The sequence below is a fragment of the Felis catus genome, chromosome B4, assembly GCF_018350175.1.
Source record: "Felis catus isolate Fca126 chromosome B4, F.catus_Fca126_mat1.0, whole genome shotgun sequence".
In the NCBI taxonomy this organism is placed as follows: Eukaryota; Metazoa; Chordata; class Mammalia; order Carnivora; family Felidae; genus Felis; species Felis catus.
Genome location: NC_058374.1, coordinates 23,143,511 through 23,162,496, shown reverse-complemented (window position 1 = coordinate 23,162,496; position 18,986 = coordinate 23,143,511). Strand labels below are relative to the sequence as shown.

Below are 18,986 nucleotides of genomic sequence, written 5' to 3'. Positions count from 1 at the left end.
GTGGACTTTGTCACCTGGCACACACCCTCAGCCCAAACCATGCACTCCACCACCACAAAGTGTATTTAAAATTGCAAAGTGAGGCGAAGTTGACGCAGAGGATGAGGAACGTCACGGATGACGTGACTCAGAAGAGCACTGAAATGACTTCGCCTGGGATGTCTAAAGTATCTGGGACATTGCCTGGGAGACAGAGTAGCCTCTGGAGACCCGAGCACTGAGCAGTGTGGTCTGTTCTGACGGCCCTCGCGGTCCAAGGTGGGGCCCCCGGGCAGGGCTCTCAAGCCAGCTGCCTTTCTGTTTGTTCCTCGTAGATAGAGGGCGAGAGGAAGTCGCCACCTTAGCTTTAATTAGGTGGTGAAAAATGTAGGGCTCAGGCCACGAGTGAGCTGAAGAGAGACACAATCTGGGGCGTTGAAGCCCTTTCCACGTTGCAACTCCCTTACCAGCCCAGGAAGTTCCGTCCCCCTGGCTACTGACGATGCCATGCTCCCTGTGGCTGCTCAAGGTTTCCCAGTGGGTTGACTTCTACCAAGGTTTAAATGAGCTTCTTAAAGTCAGGGAAGATGCCTGGGTACTAAGCCAGCACTATACCTGCGATGATTAACCCACCACAAAGGTAGGGGCATGAGGCAGACACGTGAACCATCTCACAGAGATCTCACAAAGCGATCTCATAAAGAAATGCCCAGCCCCGGCCCCTGATACTCGGAACCACCAGATACGCTATTCTGCTTCAATGGATCGATGGGACCGATTCACCAAGATTAGTGACACAAAGGGTCGTTTTCCCTCTCTGCTGATTCCCGGGCGGTTCACATATTTCCGAACAATGGAAAAAGGGAAGGAAAATATTACGGAACACACAATCCAAATAAAATGCAAATGTTTTCCTCAACAAATCTTCCACGAGGGCTTCTTTTCCTTACGAATTCATCTTCTAGTCTAAACTCGTATTTCTAAAGACACCATAGTCGCTTGCAAAAAAAAGCTTAGCTTTGTGCATACTCGTTGAAGAGAAGCCAGGAGCCGAAACCCTGCAAGCAGTAAGTCTTAACTGGCTATTACAATGCTCCACAGGCTCCTCTTTCTAGCCCTCCTCCAAAAAACAGATGTTTAATGATTTTTTCATGTGTAAAAGCATGCTTAGCTTCAAGAAGTGGTTATAGATTGACTCGAGTTGTGATGAAAGGCTCTAGACCAAGACGACGTGTTCAAGAGAGGAAACCGTGCCTTTAGGGTGCTACTCTTTATGTTTTCAGTTAGCCCTTAGGAGGGAAGGGTAGAGAGAGCCCCGGGAAGGTGCTGAGTGGCTAGGGTTGTTGGAGGCGAACAGGGAGGAGAAAGCGGATTCTGGGGAACTAGGACAGAAGACGTTGTCCACAAGGAACTCATTCAGTACCTGAAGCTGTCGTATCTGTTGGAGCTGGAGCTTGAGTTCGGCCACACTCCGCCTCATGTCAAGCAGGCTCATGTGCATGGCCGAGGAGCCGGCAGGCAGGGGCTGGCTGGCTGGCCCTGAGGACTCCAGTGCGCTGACAGTCTTTCCCCCACCTAGGAGAAAAGAGTAGCCAAGAACCTAAGCATCCCAGAAAGGAAAGTCTAAATCCCATCCCAACACAGATTACTGGTGAGTCCTTCATTACGAACAAAAATGTTTTAAGTTAGGTTGGTCTTCTAAATGGGGAAAAAAAGGAATTGGGTTTAAAATGATGAAACATTCATGCACTGTTATAGTATGTGGTCTGTAAATGTCACATCCTAGAAGGCAGATCATAGGACAGTAGATATAATAACATAATGCCACATTAAGGAAGCTAGCTAGCTGTCTATCTTTTGTCTGTCTGTCTGTCTGTCTGTCTATCTATCTTCTTTAAATACACAGGTTTGCACAGAGCAAAGATTAGCTGTATAAATAACAAAGTGTTAACATTCTCTCCAGCTAGCAGTATTCCATGAGTTACATATTTTTTATATTACTACTTTTTGTAGTTTTAAATCTGCATAGTGAGTATGTGGATTTTGACAACAAAAATATAAATTTTTAAGCTTTTTTTAAACATTTATTCATTTTGAGAGACAGAGAGAGACAGAGCATGAGCGGGGGAGGGGCAGAGAGCGAGGGAGACACAGAATCGGAAGCAGGCTCCAGGCTCTGAGCTGTCAGCACAGAGCCCGACATGGGGCTTGAACTCATGAACCATGAGATCATGACCTGAGCCAAAGTCGGATGCTTAACTGACTGAACCACCCAGGTGCCCCCAGAAAAATAAGTTTTTCAATTCTGGGACCTAACACAGTGCTTATATGACTACTTCCTGCAGGCAGATGTATCCTGAGAACAGGCACTTAGTTCGGGACAGATTCAGCCAGTCACCAAGGGAAAAGTAAAAGGAACAGGATACTCTCATGGACCTCTTCAAGGTTTTCAGACCAAAAGAAGCAGGACTCCTGCTCACATCTCCTTCAGTGAGAAAATCAGGTATGGTACAAAATTCTCTAGGAGAAGAATAAAAACAGGCAGCAGAAAGAAACTCGTCCTAAATAGTTTTCTAGCTGCCATAAACTTGTGCTCTGTGGGTCCAACTTAAAGAAGCCTCGTGGATTTCATAAGTCCCTCCGGGAAGGGCCTGATTCGACAAAGTGTGCTTTAGAAAATGCCTCAAAAAGGATCCCAAGTACCACTGACAGGATCAGCAAGGTACGGGAATCAAAAGAAAGTGCTGTTGTATTTATAGGACAATGCAATTCTCTGGAATAGGCCTCCAGAGTAGACTCTGAATTCATATTACACACGCACATATACACACACGCACGTGCACACCATCTTCTGGTTAGCTCTCTTTTCTGCAAAGGACAACGCGGAAGGTTGGCGATAGGCTGGGCAGGCCTTCGAGGACAGAATCCTGTTGTGCCTCTGCACAGTCTGAAGTGGACGCAGCACGGGGGCCTCTCTTTCCATCTGGGCTCAGCAACCAAGGGATCCCTTCCCTCCCCAGCACGCACAGCCCTGAAAGCCTCAGCGGGGCTGCTCCAGGGTCTAGAGGGCGTGCCAGTTAGTGAGGGAGGGCACAGCTGTCCTCTTGCTTGGTCTCAGCAATGCCAGTGAGAGCTGACGGCACACCAAGTTCCTCACCCCTAGAGGACCACTTTCCCAGCCCTCTCGTGGCCCCCTTGCGGAAGTCAGGATCACAGAACAGAAAGCATCATAGGGATTTCCAAAGGAACCCCAGCAAAGCAGACAAAGAGCTGGTCTTTGTACGAGCTAACTCCTATCATCATCGGTCGCGGCTCTGACCAACTTTTGTCTGTTCCCCCTCAAATCAAAATCACCCCCAGAAGAGCAAAGTGTTCCAAAGAATATTCTCCCAGGGGCACCTGGGTGGCTCAGTCCGTTGAGCGTCCAACTCTTGCCCACACCCTCGAGGTATTTCTCCAGTGAAAACCACACGGTGCCAGCTAGCTACCTCGCATGCGGCATTCAGAACTGCTCCGCTATTCTTCAGCCTGGGAAGGCACCCCTTCCTTCTACCTCCCCCTCTTCCCCTTACACACTGTGAGGACACCACAGTGCTCACGACCTCCTGCACGGAGGAAAAGCCGGAGACCACATACCATCTGTGAGAGTTGAATGCTGAACACTGGTTTTAAAAAGTGCCTCTCACCACCAAATGTCTTTATGGAATCTCCACTCATTTGTAAAATTTCTTCACCTCTAACCTAATCCACTAAATCTGGTTTCTAACTCCATCGTTCACTGAAATGGCCACCGGTCAGGGGTCACCCCAACAGATGCTGGGCTGACACGAGGTCTCCTTGGCGTGATGCTGGGCTTTGTCACTCATTTACTTTTTTTTTTTTTTTTTTTATTATTTAAAAAAAATTTTTTTTTCAACGTTTATTTATTTTTGGGACAGAGGGAGACAGAGCATGAACGGGGGAGGGGCAGAGAAAGAGGGAGACACAGAATCGGAAACAGGCTCCAGGCTCTGAGCCATCAGCCCAGAGCCTGACACGGGGCTCGAACTCACGGACCACGAGATCGTGACCTGGCTGAAGTCGGACGCTTAACCGACTGCGCCACCCAGGCGCCCCGTCACTCATTTACTTCTTTTTCAGTCAGTTTTAACTGTTCCTATCCCCTTTCTCCTTACCTTTCTGCTGCTCCATATTGGTCACTGTCTTTTCTGATTTTTTCCTCAGCCAACCCTTTAAATCCTGGTATGTTTTCCTGGGACTGCTTCTCCTCTCCCTGGATATATTTCCACCTGCAAATGTCTCCCACATCTTTGTCTCCAGCATCCAGTTCCCATCGCTTCCGGACTTTTCCACAAGCAGGTCAAATTCATTATTTCTCTTCATCTTCTCTAGACCTCTGTCTCGGTAGGTCTAATTTTAGCCAGTGGCACTATTATCCTCCCAATGATTTAAACCACAACCCTGGAAATCACTCTCAGTATCTACTTCCTAGGTGTGTAACCTCAGGTAGGGAACATGACCTCTTTCTCTCTCAGTTTCCTCATCTGTAAAATGGACAAATGGGTAAATTGTGTAGGATAATGGAACCAACGCAGGTGAGCTGCTTATTCCAGTGTTTGGCGCAGACAGAACCCCCACTGCAGTTAGCTGTGATTATTATTTCTCTGAGAAGAGGGGGCAGGAGTCTCTGCCAGCCTCCCCTCCTCACTTGGAGGGTCAGCAAGTGGAAAGGCTGGGGGAGCAGGTGCCCTGAAATCTACGGATGGAGCTGCGACTGGCGGGTGGGAACCTGAATGTTAAATGAGTCCCCTTTCAGACGAGACGTGCACAGGGTGTGTGCTCGCCACGCCCACACGGGAAGTGCTCGTACTCTGCTCCCAACAGGCCCGGACCGGTCAGGAGAATCAGGGTGCAGTCTGCAGACCTCACTCCTTTCCGTGCCCTTCGCCCTTTCCAGGCAACGCCCACCCCCACCTTTCTCCTACCCAGCCTGCCCTTAGGTCATTCACTTCAGTCAAGTACTTTGTAATGTGAACCTTATTAATGCAAATATGATGTGATTTTAACGTATCCTGTTGTGACAGAAAGAACACAGATTTGCGAACTGGCAAGACCGGCCATGACTTCTACTAGCGAGCAGTGTGGCTCACATCTTCCTTAGAGGATTAGATGTGTTCAATGATATAACATACGATATAAAACATCTGGTATGTCCTTGAAATGGGAGGCTCCTTCTGTTCTCTTCTATCCACAGTAAACCAAATATTCCTAAAGTAACGGGAAATCTTTCCGTTTTTTTTTTTTTGTTTTTTTTTTTTACGTTTATTTATTTTTGAGACAGAGACAGAGCATGAACAGGGGAGGGGCAGAGAGAGAGGGAGACACAGAATCTGAATCGGGCTCCAGGCTCTGAGCTGTCAGCACAGAGCCCCATGCGGGGCTCGAACTCACGGACTGTGAGATCGTGACCTGAGCCGAAGTCGGATGCTTAACCGACTGAGCCACCCAGGCGCCCCTGGGTTTCCGTTTTTTATTTACCCTCGGCCAAATGAGCTCCTTGACTTCTCTATGATTCCCTGGACTTGTCTACAGAAGAGGGATTATCCTTTTTTTTGTCTTGTAGCTTACTTCCTAGGATTCTGGAAGAATTAATATACTTTGCACCCCCGTACAAGGCTGCTATGGCAACGAGAGCCCCGTGGACCACATCTAGCCCTGACACATTAGAACAAGAGAGACCAAACCCAGCAGAGACTCGGGGAACAACGTGCGTGCAGTTGCCAATGGCGTCATGGGCTGGCTCAGCCTTTCAGAGGAGAAAGCTGGCAGCATGTTGCCAGTGCTACTAAAGCTTGTCCCTCTGGACTTACTGATTCCACTTTGGGAAACACATCTCAAGGAAGTTACACCTGTTCCTCTCCCCTGGTTCTAAAAGAGACAGGGACAAAAATTTTCAACACTAAGAAATGAAACAGCCTACATACCTCTAAAGAGATTGGGGCACCTTCACACAAAAGGATGAGGTAAAACGACAGGTGGGACCCTGTGGCTGTGGGTCACATGTGGGGCCATACACTCAATCTTCCCATCTGGAGCATGGGAATGACAACTGTGCCTATCCTGCGTAGATGTGTCAGGAGCTAATGAGTTCACGCATGAAAAGCACTCAGAACGGTGTGGGGCATAGAAGAAACACTCACTAAGTGTTTCCCATGATGAGCATGATGATGTCACCAAAAGTGAAAAGGGGTAAAGGGACAACGTAAAAGAGCACGTACACATTGATTAGAACAATGGTGTCGGGTACTCATCATTTCTAGAATCGAATCCAGAGGAACGGAAGGTTGCAGTGTTCGGTAGGCAAACTTTGTTCTCCCCAGCTTCACTGAGACTTGATCGACACACAACATTGTGTACCTTTAGGATGTGTTGATTTGATATACTTATATATTACAATAGGATTACTACCACAGTGTTAGCTAACATGCCCATCATGTCACATGATTACCATTTCTTTTTTGCGGCAAGAACATTTAACATCTATTCTCTTGGCAACTTTCAAGGGTACAGTTGAGTACTGTGATCTGTAATCACAATGCTGGGCATCAGATCCCCAGAACGTGTTCATCTTCTAAATGGAAGTCTGTACTCTTGACCAACACCTCCCCGCTTCCCCCAACCTTCAGCCCCTGGTGACCACCATTCCGCTCTCTGTTTCTATGAGTTCACTAGATTCCTTTTTTCCCCCTTTACATTCATAATTGGTGAGAAAATAAAAGAAGGAACGAATATCTCTCCAACAAACTGGCAATCGTTCTGAAGACAGGTTTAGCAATTTCCGCTAAATAATTCTCTGGCTGAAGCCAAGGCCACTGATTGATTTCTGAGTAAACCAACAAATCCCATGAGGATTGGAAATGCTGGACGCCCAACCCTCCTGGCTTTACAGCTCAACTGCCTGTAGTCAGCTAGGGCGGAACCAGGTCTAACAGTGGACTCAGCTGAAGTCCCAAGGTCTGTCCGTTCTACCATGCTGCACGACACTCTGTGGCTTCCCCAAATTAGGGGTTTCACCCAACTTGCCACATGCTTCCTGTGTAACTCACTAGCCAAACATGTCCCTGGTCATGATTTCTATTTCTAATCCAACACAAGGGAAGATCTCTTACTCTTGAGAGGAGGCCCGCTTTGAGCCTGTGGCAGAAGACCTACATTAAATATACCTGAATAGTAGGGGACTCCACTGGGCATATAATTGGAGCTGCTTTTGGGGGGATGCTGGCATTTAAAAAGCTGGCCTTGGTCCAAGCACACCTTCTCTTCCCACCTCTATCACTGGCTCCCTTCTTGTCTGTTCCCATTCTGCATCTGGGCTGAGGTCCTTACTCATCGCAGAACCTTCCAGTGGCTTCACTTTTTGCACTAAGAGTAATGTCTAAATTCCTTACCACGGCATTTGCTCATGCCTCCCCTCCCCTCAATGGCTCTTCCTCTCCCTAGCTTCTTCTTACCACTCAGAATTACTCGTCCTGTATCTGTTTCTCCCCCCCGGCTTAGGAATTCAGGCAGGCAGCCCTGTCTGAATTATGCCCACTGTCTTTGCCCAGTGCCAGGCACATATGTATTTGTGGGATGTATGGCCATATACGCATGTAAATGAAAGAAGAATGAATGAATGAATGAAGACGGAAGGGAGAGGACTGAAGGGCTTAGGCCATCTCCCCTCCCCTGAATGAATGACTCATCTGGAATTTCAGCGTTATGCAGGGAAGGTGTGGTGGGTCAGGCGTCATCCAGAAAGCCTCTGAAATCACACCAATTAGGCGACTTAGGGACAGGTTAAATGCTCCGAAACAAGCCAGAGCTCACCAAAGGCAGCCTGCAGAGGCTCTGAGGGACACTTACCTGCACCATCTGTGTGGCTCTTATTGGCTGTGGATTTCATCATTTTCTCGCTGGATAAAAGAAAAAGAGAGTCAGCTATACAGTTTCCCAAATGCCCTTTTTCTCCCCCCCTTCCATTGACTATTCTAAGCAATCAGCAGCAGCTAGTGATGGTATTAAGCAATGTGTTTTAGCATCAGCGTCACTATCGGCCGGGATGGAAGAGGCTTCCCAGGTATGCGTCTGACACTGCCGGTGGAATGCGGCTGAGGCACGCTCACGACTTTCGGATGAGGTGGATGTGGAGACGTGTGGATGGCGCTGGCAGGCACTGCACAGTGGTCCATGAAGCCACATGCACTCTGGGAAACCCATCTACCCTCCTTGGGCCAAAGTGTTACCTTCGACCAAAAATTACCGGAAGGAAAAACAAACAAACACACACACACAAACCACGATTCATAGAGATGTGCATATTTTCAGCCTTGAGATGATTACAAGGAAACGGATTTGAATGAAGGAATGGTCTTAATGATTAAAGAGAAACAGATCGAATTATCTGTAATTGGTTTGCTTTCTTCTTTTTACCTAGACGCATCTTTGCTATTACTCGTAATGGGCCCTTTAAAAAGCGCAGACTGAACAAGACCAGTTAAACTGGCAATCTGTTTCTCCATGGCTTGCATCCTCTCTCTGGAAAACAAGAGAATGGTTTGTTAAAGCTATATTGGCTTTCAGACTGGTTTGTCTGGGTGAACGATCACCTGAGGGTTATAAAACGTACCACCTCGGAGGCTGGCAAAGTTCACCCCATCCTGGCTCGGGGAATGTTGCAGAGCCAACAAAGCCCTGCTGAGTTCAAGAGTCGATGATCAGAGGTTAATATTAACTCAGTGATCTCACTGAGAAAACACCGGTCAGATGAGAAACAGGCCTTCTGGAAAATCGAACAGCGCCTCCTTCGGAAATGATTCTGTGTGCGCGTCGTGTTTTTGAGGCTGTTTGTGGAGAGTGGAGTGATACTTGTTTCATAGCCCAAAAGCAACACACGTGAATGTCTTTTAAGGAAAAACATGATTGGGATCAATCTCTTGACTTGGGGGTAGGGGATGCTCAATGTAATGTCATAGGAACCTTAACCCGGGGCCTTTTACAGGATCAAGGAGGAAGACAAATATCCCTAACAGCTTCGGTCATCTTAAGACACAAATGAAGAATCCCCTACACAGTTATGTCCCCTACACAGACACCGCACGTTAGTGTTCGGGGCCCTTTCATGCTCCATCACAATTCATCGGGCCTTTGAAACGGGCTCACGTTTCTGTACCTCGGACAATGGCAGTTTTACAGAACGATTAGCATTGTTTTCAATACATTATACACACGTCACCACAACAAAGTAACCTCTACTGAGTAATGGGCAGCACAAATGTGAATTCAATTACCCTTATGTGGTAGCTTAAAACAATACAGGGAAGAGAATTGAGAACAGTTTGAATAGTGTGGGCACCTCGCCTGCCAACATATCCCATCAGCAGATATCAACTTGAGACAGAGAAGTGAACCCACTCTTCACTGTGGGTCTCCACCCCACAGACCTCTGTAGTGTTAGCAACAGTGATTCCTGTACTACAAATGGTATATGCGTACATCGTGGCTTTTAAACACAAGCCAACTTCTTTATCTGGTACCCAATGGAAAAAATCACTGTGGTCTGTTCCTCCTCTAGAAAAAAATAATCGGTTAAGTTGGACTAATTGAGAGATGATGTATCTGAATCTCAAAGTTCATGGCAATCAAGAGGATTTTTAAGGGTCATTTTGTCTAGACACAACCTTTAGGCCTTGCATTTTGCCTTGGGAGTATAACCTTTAGCGCGGTATGAATCACTGAAGTTAATTTCCCAATTACGAGTTTCTGACTTCACAATTTCATGCATTTTCTTTAGCTTAAAATGGATCGTTCTGTCCCAAGACCGAGTTTCTTGGATGTGAGTCATACAGTCTGAATAGTTACCGGTTCTGAACACGATAAGGAAAAAAACAACCCAACTGATGTATTAATAATATGATCTCTTTGTTCTAATGGTATGGAGAGGAGAAATCTCAAATAGTCTGAGCCGAAATTCCATGGAATGGCTTTCCAGGTATTTCCAGGCAGAGTAGTGAAGACCAAACATCAAAGCTGCAGAACATTTTGAGTCTTACACCTGTGCTCTTGGCCTTGTCTCTGCCATAAGACAGAACATGTGCCAAAGAGACAAGTTAGTAAGAAATTTCAGTCAAGAAATCAGGTTAGTAAATATCCAACGGAAATCCCAAGCTATCAGACTCACACGGCAAAGAAAATATGGGTGGTGGTCGATCATGCTGCCTTCATGTGGGAGACACAGCCTTAGTCAAATGGGTTCGTGGGAAATGAATGACTCCCAGCAGCCCTGCTGAGCACTGGATGGAAGTCGTCCAGTGCCTCCATTCTTCCCACGGTAATGCTGGAGTCAAGCTCATGGCCCTAAAGGTGCAGGTGCATTCAGAACCACCTTGAGATGTACTAGCTTATTCAATTCTAGGAAAATGCAAAGCATTCCTTCCTTCCTTCCTTCTTTCCTTCCTTCCTTCCTTCCTTCCTTCCTCTCTCTTTTTTAAGTGGGATGACATTTTTAGAGTCTAGGCAGCTTTGGTTAGGGAGTGGCTTAAAACAGTCCGTGAAGCTGGAATGTGGGATAGGAAGGTGCAGTGACAACCTATCCAGACACGACGACAACAAAGTTAAGAAAGAGAAGAAAAAGGGGCCCCGTGGTGCTCAGTCGGTGAAGTGTCCAGGCTGTGATCTCGCGCTTTGTGAGTTCGAGCCCTACATCGGGCTCTGTGCTGACAGTTTAGAGCCTGGAGCCTGCTTTGGATTCTGTGCCTCCCTCTCTCTCTGCCCCTCTCCCACTCACGTTCTGTCTCTCTCTTTATCAAAAATAAATAAATATTAAAAAAAAAAAAAGAAAGAGGAGAAACGGCTAAGTCTATGACTGTAGGGAATAAAGGAGAATCTGACAGGCGGAAATAGCATAAGAGATTCTAACATCACCCAACCTGATTAGGGCCCAATCAGTGTTCCCTCTGATCATTGCTCTCTGATCACCACTTTCATTACCCAGTTTAACAAAGGAGGGCAGCAGCACAAAACAGCAAGCAAAGCACCTGAATCATTCCAGGTTCAGAACACTGCTCAGTCATCATCACGGGTAGAAGTGCAGAATGTTACAGCACAGGTTGGGTCCTCTCCACATGGGTGTCCATGGGGCTTCCTTCTTACACACCTTTGGCTTTTTCCTTGGCTCAGTGGGTACTTGGCTTCTCAGTGGGCTCCCCCCTGACAAGGGTTTTAGGATACAGAGAAAGACAATACCTAACCAGCGCTCCATTCTTCTTTCCTCACGGAGACATGATGCGATTAAGTCAAAATCGCAAAACTGCCTGGGGTAAGAGTTTGGGTACCGTGGAGCACAGCCTCATACCCAGTCCTGGTACAGACACACTTGGTTCTCCCTTTCGATCTGTGAGGATGGTCGTGAATGCTCCCTGAGTGGCCTCCTCCAGGCTATGTCACTGGTGGGGCCACCAGGAAGGAGACATGATCTGTCAGAGCCTTGAGAGTTCGGAACACTCGAGCCTGATGGCCAAGAGGGAGCAATTCTCTCCCACTGTCCAGGAAACATCGGGGAGGGTACACGACCGAGGCATCACACGGACTGATTTGCACATGCGTGTCCCGCTGCCTCGGCCAAACCCGCTTTACAAAAATACAATTCTTTTGACACATGGTAATGAGAAAACTTTTTCCCTCCTATTTAATCATCAAAGTGTTTCTGGTTTCAGGATTCATTTGAGGGAGATTATCTGATTTATAAATTCATAAATAAGATTGTCTTTCCATTTCATGGTTGGTAATCTGGAAACAATTTTATGGTTTAACTAAATTACAGCAACTGGAAACTTATGCAGCCTTCTCCCATGATGAAATGTTATGAAGGATGTTTTAATGTGAAAAGGAAAAAAGAGAAATGTAGTGGAAGAAAAGAAATTAAATATGACCCTGTCATTTAATTGCAGTGGCAATTTTGTATGATAATCGTCAGAATATTAAAAATGCTTAAGCTAATTCTTGCCAATATTGCTTGGTTTAAGGTATTACAGAACTGGTATAATTACTGTTGAAAAGATGGTTTAAAAGTGATTTCATAAACCATTTTGTATCATTCCATAAACCATATTTATGTGATTAGGATGTATGGTTAACTAGTCATTTAGTGCCGTAAAGTCAGCCTGGCTGAATGCATCTTCTTGGGACCCAAGCGTAATATTAATAAAAAATTCAAGTCCAATCCAGGGAAAGTGCTGATCCCAGTATTTAAATTCCCTCTGCTACAACCAGCTTTCCTTGCAAACCCGTGTCTGCCTGTGACGAAGCAAAACCCTGACTGGGCACAGTCTGCTCTTGTCTTCAGTGAAGTTCAGGGAAGGAAAGAGTCTGCATTTGAGGGAGAGAGGGGGACACAGAATCCGAAGCAGGCTCCAGGCTCTGAGCGGTCAGCACAGAGCCAGATGCGGGGCTCAAACCCACAACCTGTGAGATCATGACCTGAGCTGAAGTCGGACCCTTAACTGACTGAGCCACCCAGGTGCCCCCATTCATACAACTTCTTGATTCAAATTTCCACCTTCGCCATTTTTTGCCTAGAGACTTGCCTTTAGGCTGACCGAGGCCTCGTTAAACCTGAATTAAGTCCTTATCATTGTACATCTAAGTAAATTAATGGCTATTAAAAAACAAGTCAGTGCGGCAACAACTAGGAGACTGGTAATTCCTCCATAATGAATCCCTAAGGATATGGTTTTAAATATCCAGAAGTGTCAGGGAGCTGATGGAAACCAGTCAGGCGAGCTGACGGGATCAGCCTCTGTCGGAGGCGCTCACCTTCCAAACCAGCTACCAACGCTGAAACCCACTGGTGCAGGAGAGTCAATTACAATGACATTAACCAGGGCTGTTCTTCTGGGAGTGCTTACCAGGTGGCCCATCAATTCATTTCTAGTTCTAATATTTTGTGACTATTTTTGTGTTGGTTGCTGCTCATCCCGTCATCTCTCTCTCTCCAGAAAGTCAGAAACACAGTCAACAAGTCACCAACAAATGTTTCTGAGCACTTAATATGTGCTAGGCACGGAGCAATCCGCTGTGAACACAGGGGTGAATAAAGTACCATCATTCCTTCACAGAGTCACTTTTTTTTTTCTTTTCTGGGAGAAATCTAAGTGAACTAAAACCCTTTAGTCTTGGCAGTGACAAAGGCATTTTCCAGAGCTGAACAGTGAACAGGCTTAAAGCTAGGCAATGCCCTTGTTTGCTCATGCCCTGATTCTCTGGTATGAGGGGGAAAAAAAAACCCAAAGTAATTAAAGACACTGTTTTCAGAAGAGTTCAACAGAACACTGGAATTCAAATTATCTGAATTTGTGGTAAAGCTTTTCAGATAGGACTCTGAGCAATGAACTTTCTATTTCTGCCTGATGTTAACCTACTGGTGAAAAAAACTGTAGAACTAAAAACATTCCTCCAAAAACTCCCCATAAATTTAACTTCTCATGGAAACATCTAGATTTATGGAGGAGACACTGATGGAGTTGGTAGTCACTGCAAAGGGGCTGCAATGTTTTGTATGTATTAAGATCGACCCCATCCTCACCCCGCTGCATGCTGCTCAGGGAGAACGACCATGTCTGGCAATTTTTCTCATGTTCTCTGTCCTTAGATGAAAACTGGACACACAGAGGGTCATGAAGAAATATCGTTTCTAACACTGGCCTTGAAGGCTGTTATTTCTCTCCTTGTCCTCTGCTCACGGAGAAGGAAGACTGGGTATGTTCATGTTTCCTATTACCCCTTCAATTCATTGTTCTGTCTGAGCTCACAACATCTCCCATGCTTCTGAATTCTGAGTTACTCATCTGTGAATGCCCTATGAGCATCTAGGAAGTTCCCTCACATCCTTGGAGAACTTCAGTGTGGGAAGCTGGCCTCCTGTCTGTCACATTCCAATCCATGATCTCTTGTGGCTTCAATATCTGCTCAGATAACCTTTCAAAGTTGGCCAATACAGACCTTCAGCGCTTCTTCACAGACATGCTCTGACCTTACATTCTTACTTGGTATGCTTTTACTGTCTAGATCTAAAAGTCCAAGTTTTCAACAAGTCAAGAAGGAAACCGTGACCGAAGCTGAGGTGTTCACCTGGAATGCTCTGCATTTTACTCATGGACACAAAGATACATGCCTTTAACGGCACCTGTAAAGAAACAGGCTAAAATGGAGCCCCGTTTACAAGGGACCAGGGAAAAAAGCTATTTCTAATCTTTCTTCATAACCTCACAGAGGCACTGAGAAAATGGAGGTTTGTAATAGGGATGTTAAGAGAGAATTTTGTGAGAATGACAGTATTCCTCGGAATAAACAGTTCTTCACACATTAGCCAGTAACTGATGCTGTTTCCCCTAAAGGACTCAGATGACATTGGAAGGCCAGCAACTTCAACAATCACTGAGTGTGAGTGCTGGGACAGACACTGAGGGGGTAGATGATGCCAGTCTTTCTTGCCGGCCCCAGGCTTCAGAGGACCCCAATGGGGTGGGCACAGCTGGCTGAGTTCTAAGAGGTGCGTGTGCTCCAAGAATTCAGGTGCCCCTGGATGATAGACACAGAGCAGTCTGCTGGGGAAGAGCACCTCCTCCTAGAAGGTAATGTGTGAATGAAGCCCAAGAGAATAGGAGTTAGCAGAGGGAGAAGGGGAAGGAGAAGAGAGTAGAAGAGTGTTCTAAGGGGAGTCCCAGGGCAAGAGCAGAAGCATTAGACTAATACAATTTAATGGAAGCAAAAACTGTGGACCAGGAATTAATCTAGACCTGTGCTCTGACTCCAGAAGTGGGCAGGGGCAGGGTACGGAGACTTGGCAGGAGGCAAGGGTAGCAGATCAGGTAAGAGTGGTGGTGGCTGGGACCAGTGTGGCATCCATGAGGTCAAGAACTACGGCTGGAGTCAAGGAACCTTTGGTACTGAACTAACAGCATTCTCTGGTTGTCCAAATGGGGAGTGCGAGAGCCAGCAATCAAGATGGCACCCGAGGCTTTCCACCTGAGTAAGGAATGAATGAAGCTGCCGTGCCTGAGATGAGAAGACAGGAGCTCATCTTGGACACACGGGGTTGAAGCCAACCAACAGACATCCGAGGGGGGGTGGGGAACACAAAATCTGCACTCACACGTCACTTAATGCCTCCAAGCCTCAGCTTCCCCAACCGTCAAACTAGGCTAACAACAGCCTTCCCTGTCCCACAGGGCTGTCATCCTACAGAGGCCCAGGAAATGACGGCAAAGGAGAAAGTATATGGGCAAGCACCTTATAACCCACAGAACATTAGGGGTGCACATGGCTTCCTTTAACCCTTTGACTTCATTCACTCAGCAGATATTTTTCTGGCATCGACTGTGTGCCAGGCACAGTTCCAGTGGCCGGGGGATGTAATGGTGAGTGAAACAGAGGGCTTGCTCTCATCGAATTTACATTCTAGGGGATGAGGGTAATGGTACAACAACGATTTATGTATGTGTATGAAGAGATGTATATGGTCTTATATAGAAATATGTATTTTATGTATTTAATTATATGTGTGTGTGTGTGTGTGTGTGTGTGTGTGTGTGTGTGTTGCAACTTTAATTACAATGGCCGGTAAGGGCCTTGCTGAGCTGATGGTGTTGGAGTAAAAGCCCTGATGTTGGTGAGGAGCCAGTCAGGTAGACATGTGGGAAAAGAGGGCACAGGGTAGAGAAAGAGCATATGCAAAGTCCCTGAGGCAGGAAAGGCCTGACAAGTTCAAACACAGGAAGCCAGCGATGGAGGAACTCGTGACAGGTTATGCAAAAGGCTGAATGAGCTTTCAGCATGCAGAGGAAACAGGCCCTTCAAAGTCTCCTGCCCCTTGCCAATCTTCTTATGCCCAACACTCAAATACCATGTCTGAAATGCTGCCAGACTTAGAATTCTAGAATTACAGAATTTTCTGGTTGGAAGGAACTTATTTAGGTCCCACACATTTACAGATTTCCTTCCATTCTGGTTCAGTGATCTTGACAAGCAAAAAAAAAAAAAAAAAAAAAAAGGTGTGGCAGGCCCAGCAGGTCAGGCAAAGCACAGCCTCGCCCAGGTCTGTGCTCCCAAGAGTATAATCACTCCTTGCAAACGATGTTCCAACCGTGTTCTGCCCAGCACAGCAAATGCGCCTGGGAGTTCTCCAGGTAGCTTTTAATCTTTTCACAACTTGCTTTCTGGGCATGCTGTCCTGGCTGGGACCAGAATACAGTCCCAAGTCAGGCATGAGGACACCCACATCCAAATGGCCAGATCCAGTGGCCCTGCAGGAAGAAGTCAGTATTGCTCTTATTTATAGAGAATTTTCCAGTTCACTGTCCAGTTTCTACCCATGTTGATTAAAGCTGCACAGAACCACTGAGAGGTTCCAGCGAAGGGCATGGAGGTTTAGCAAGGCAGAGGCTCTCCTAAAGACACACGGCTAGTTCACCTGCGATCCCATGATCTGGTGCTCCCTGCATGGCTCTGAGTTGCCTCACACAGTGACTCACCATCTGGGGTGAGGCACTCCACATTTCCGTGGGGGCCAAGAACCTTCACTCTCCAGGACAAGCCTACACCCCGGCGTATGAAATCACCTCCTTTGCATTTTCTTTCTCTTCCCTGAGGGGAAGCTTTCATATTCATGCTCTGGAAGTGACATCTCACATTTTGTACAGGTACAAACCGGTAGGAACAGCCGTTCATTCATGTCCCAGCTACCTGAACAGGGGCCTGTAATTCACCTTCCAAGGAGAGATAGCGTCAGCGGTGATGGATAGATGGTCCCTTGACTGGTCCTAAGGGAGCTGTGACAATAAGTTCTCCACTCCCAACTGCTTTTGATCTGTGAAATCGCAGCATGAACTCAAAAGGTAATGACTCGGGAAAAGGAAGGAAGACATTTCCTACCGTTGGCGTCTATCATGTCTTTTTGTATTTTGTCTTCGTAGATACTTGTGTTTACTGGGGAAGTTAGGGACATACTGCCTTTATTACAAAGACAAAAAACATATTGAGACAGTTTGATAGTGAAAACATCATGTGGCTGGAGTAGCTCAAGACATGGGGCTTTTGGAAAGTCTCCTGCCTGTTTCTCCTACAACGTCAATGATGAGCACAGTGGTCTCTAAGACCCCTTCAGCTCTGAGTATGGACAGGGTGGGAGAGGAGGTATTCACTAGCACTACACGAGTGGAGTGGGCAATGCAGACTTTTTAAGACCTGTGGTTTTTGGAAGTTTGAATGAGTCCTTAGACCTGGTGATATTTTTCAAACACTTCATTCATGAAAAATAAACTCCAAAGATTCAATAAGGACCAGTGTAAATCTCCATCTCTACCAGACAGAAGGACAACCAATCACAAATGAGGCTAAAATGCGTCCCTGACATCACGAGGACCCGGGATTATCCAGCTCCTGGGCCACCGGGTTACTTAGAGGAATCCTATCTTTGGGCTGGCTTTGCATTGCTTCGGGCAAGACTCTGCATTGAACTGTTCTTGCCATAGTTCAAGGAGGAAGACCCTGTACCTAAACATTTATTCCTCTTTTTGAAGAAGGCAAGGAGAAGGGAGTATCTGAATCGCACAGGATGTAGGTTACTCTGGCTTTGCTTCTGGTTTCAGACGTCAGGCATCTGACTGACAGCACCTCGTGAATATTCAAAGATACAGGGTGCATTTAATTTCATCTAATTAGTGACAGATGATGGCTTTCCCTTTTGAGAAATTGGTGTGCTTAAAGTAACACAGACCTTGTGACATTCATTCCACTGGTATTTTTGGTAGAATATCCCTTGTGTGAGAGCAAAGCTACCTTCATCAACTTGTCAGTTCGTTAAGTATTGTGTTTACCAGTCAGTTCTTGCCTGCATCTAGCAGCCTAAGGAATGACAAGCAAAGAATACTCAACCATGAAGTTATATTCCTATGAATTAGGTAATAATTCAATTTATTGGCGCTCATTTGACTTCTGAGGCTGGCAAAACGTCATATCCAGATGCTATTTTTTATAGTACCATAATGGCAGAAATAGAGCAAATTTTGAATTGAGATCAGTCTGTCTTTCCAAATGTTATCTTTTCACTTCATTGTGTATGTCCCTTAAATTGCAGTCCATTCCGACATTCTCATGAAAGCTCCCAGACCAGTGTAAGTTCAGGAAAGTTCTCTTTTCTTCTGAATTCACAGCAATTACTGTCTGTATCACTTCTTTTGAATTAATTATGTACAAGCAGTCCCCAGATGATGATAGCCTTGTAATTGAAAAGTTTACTTGTACTTTCATTGTTTAGAACTTGGAATTGGTGGTTGGATTTCCAGCTGGCCCACAGAAGCCTCTTTAACCTACAATGTATTATTAGTGCTATCATTGTTCCCCATTGTTTTCAAGAAAAAAACGTGTCCTGACTTTCCAGCTGGACGTGGAGGTGTGAGAACAGATCTCCCCCTGGAGTCCCAGCCTCAGGGAGAGACACTCTTTCCCCCTTAGTGGCCTGGCATGGCCTCCTCCCTTCTTTCTTCTTCACTAGGAGATAGTGTCACTCTTAGGTGACAACAAGGACATCCCTGGGCACCACCCGTGAAGGAAACCCTACTGCTGTGGTTGTTCCTGCAAAAACAGTTATTTAACCTACAATTGTAGCTCAGAAGCTTCCCGTACGGAACTGTGGCACAGCTTATATGTTTGTATCATGCTTTTAACGTTTTATATGCTGTCTTCCTGATTTCTAGTCCTTGTGCATGGGGACCACATCTATGTTTCTTTGTACGCTGTAAAGCATCCAGGCCTCAGCTCAGCACTTAAGAGGGGCTCAATAAACATTTATTGATCCATAATTAGAGCTACATGGGAAAGCAATTCAGACAAGGGCTGAATCAGTCAGGCACTGTTAGGCATCAAAACAGATAAACTCATGATGTCAGTTCTACCTGGTAGGTCTCTTTGTC

General features: G+C 46.1%; 1 protein-coding gene across 1 annotated transcript in view; it reads right to left on the bottom strand.

Moving 5' to 3' along the window:
* The window catches only part of KIAA1217 (sickle tail protein homolog), a 302,577-nt gene that overhangs the window by 39,419 nt on the left and 244,172 nt on the right, over window positions 1-18,986 (bottom strand). Inside the window, 2 exon segments of the mRNA XM_023256446.2 lie at window positions 1,403-1,554; window positions 7,885-7,934. Of these exon segments, the coding sequence (XP_023112214.2) occupies window positions 1,403-1,554; window positions 7,885-7,934 (202 nt within the window).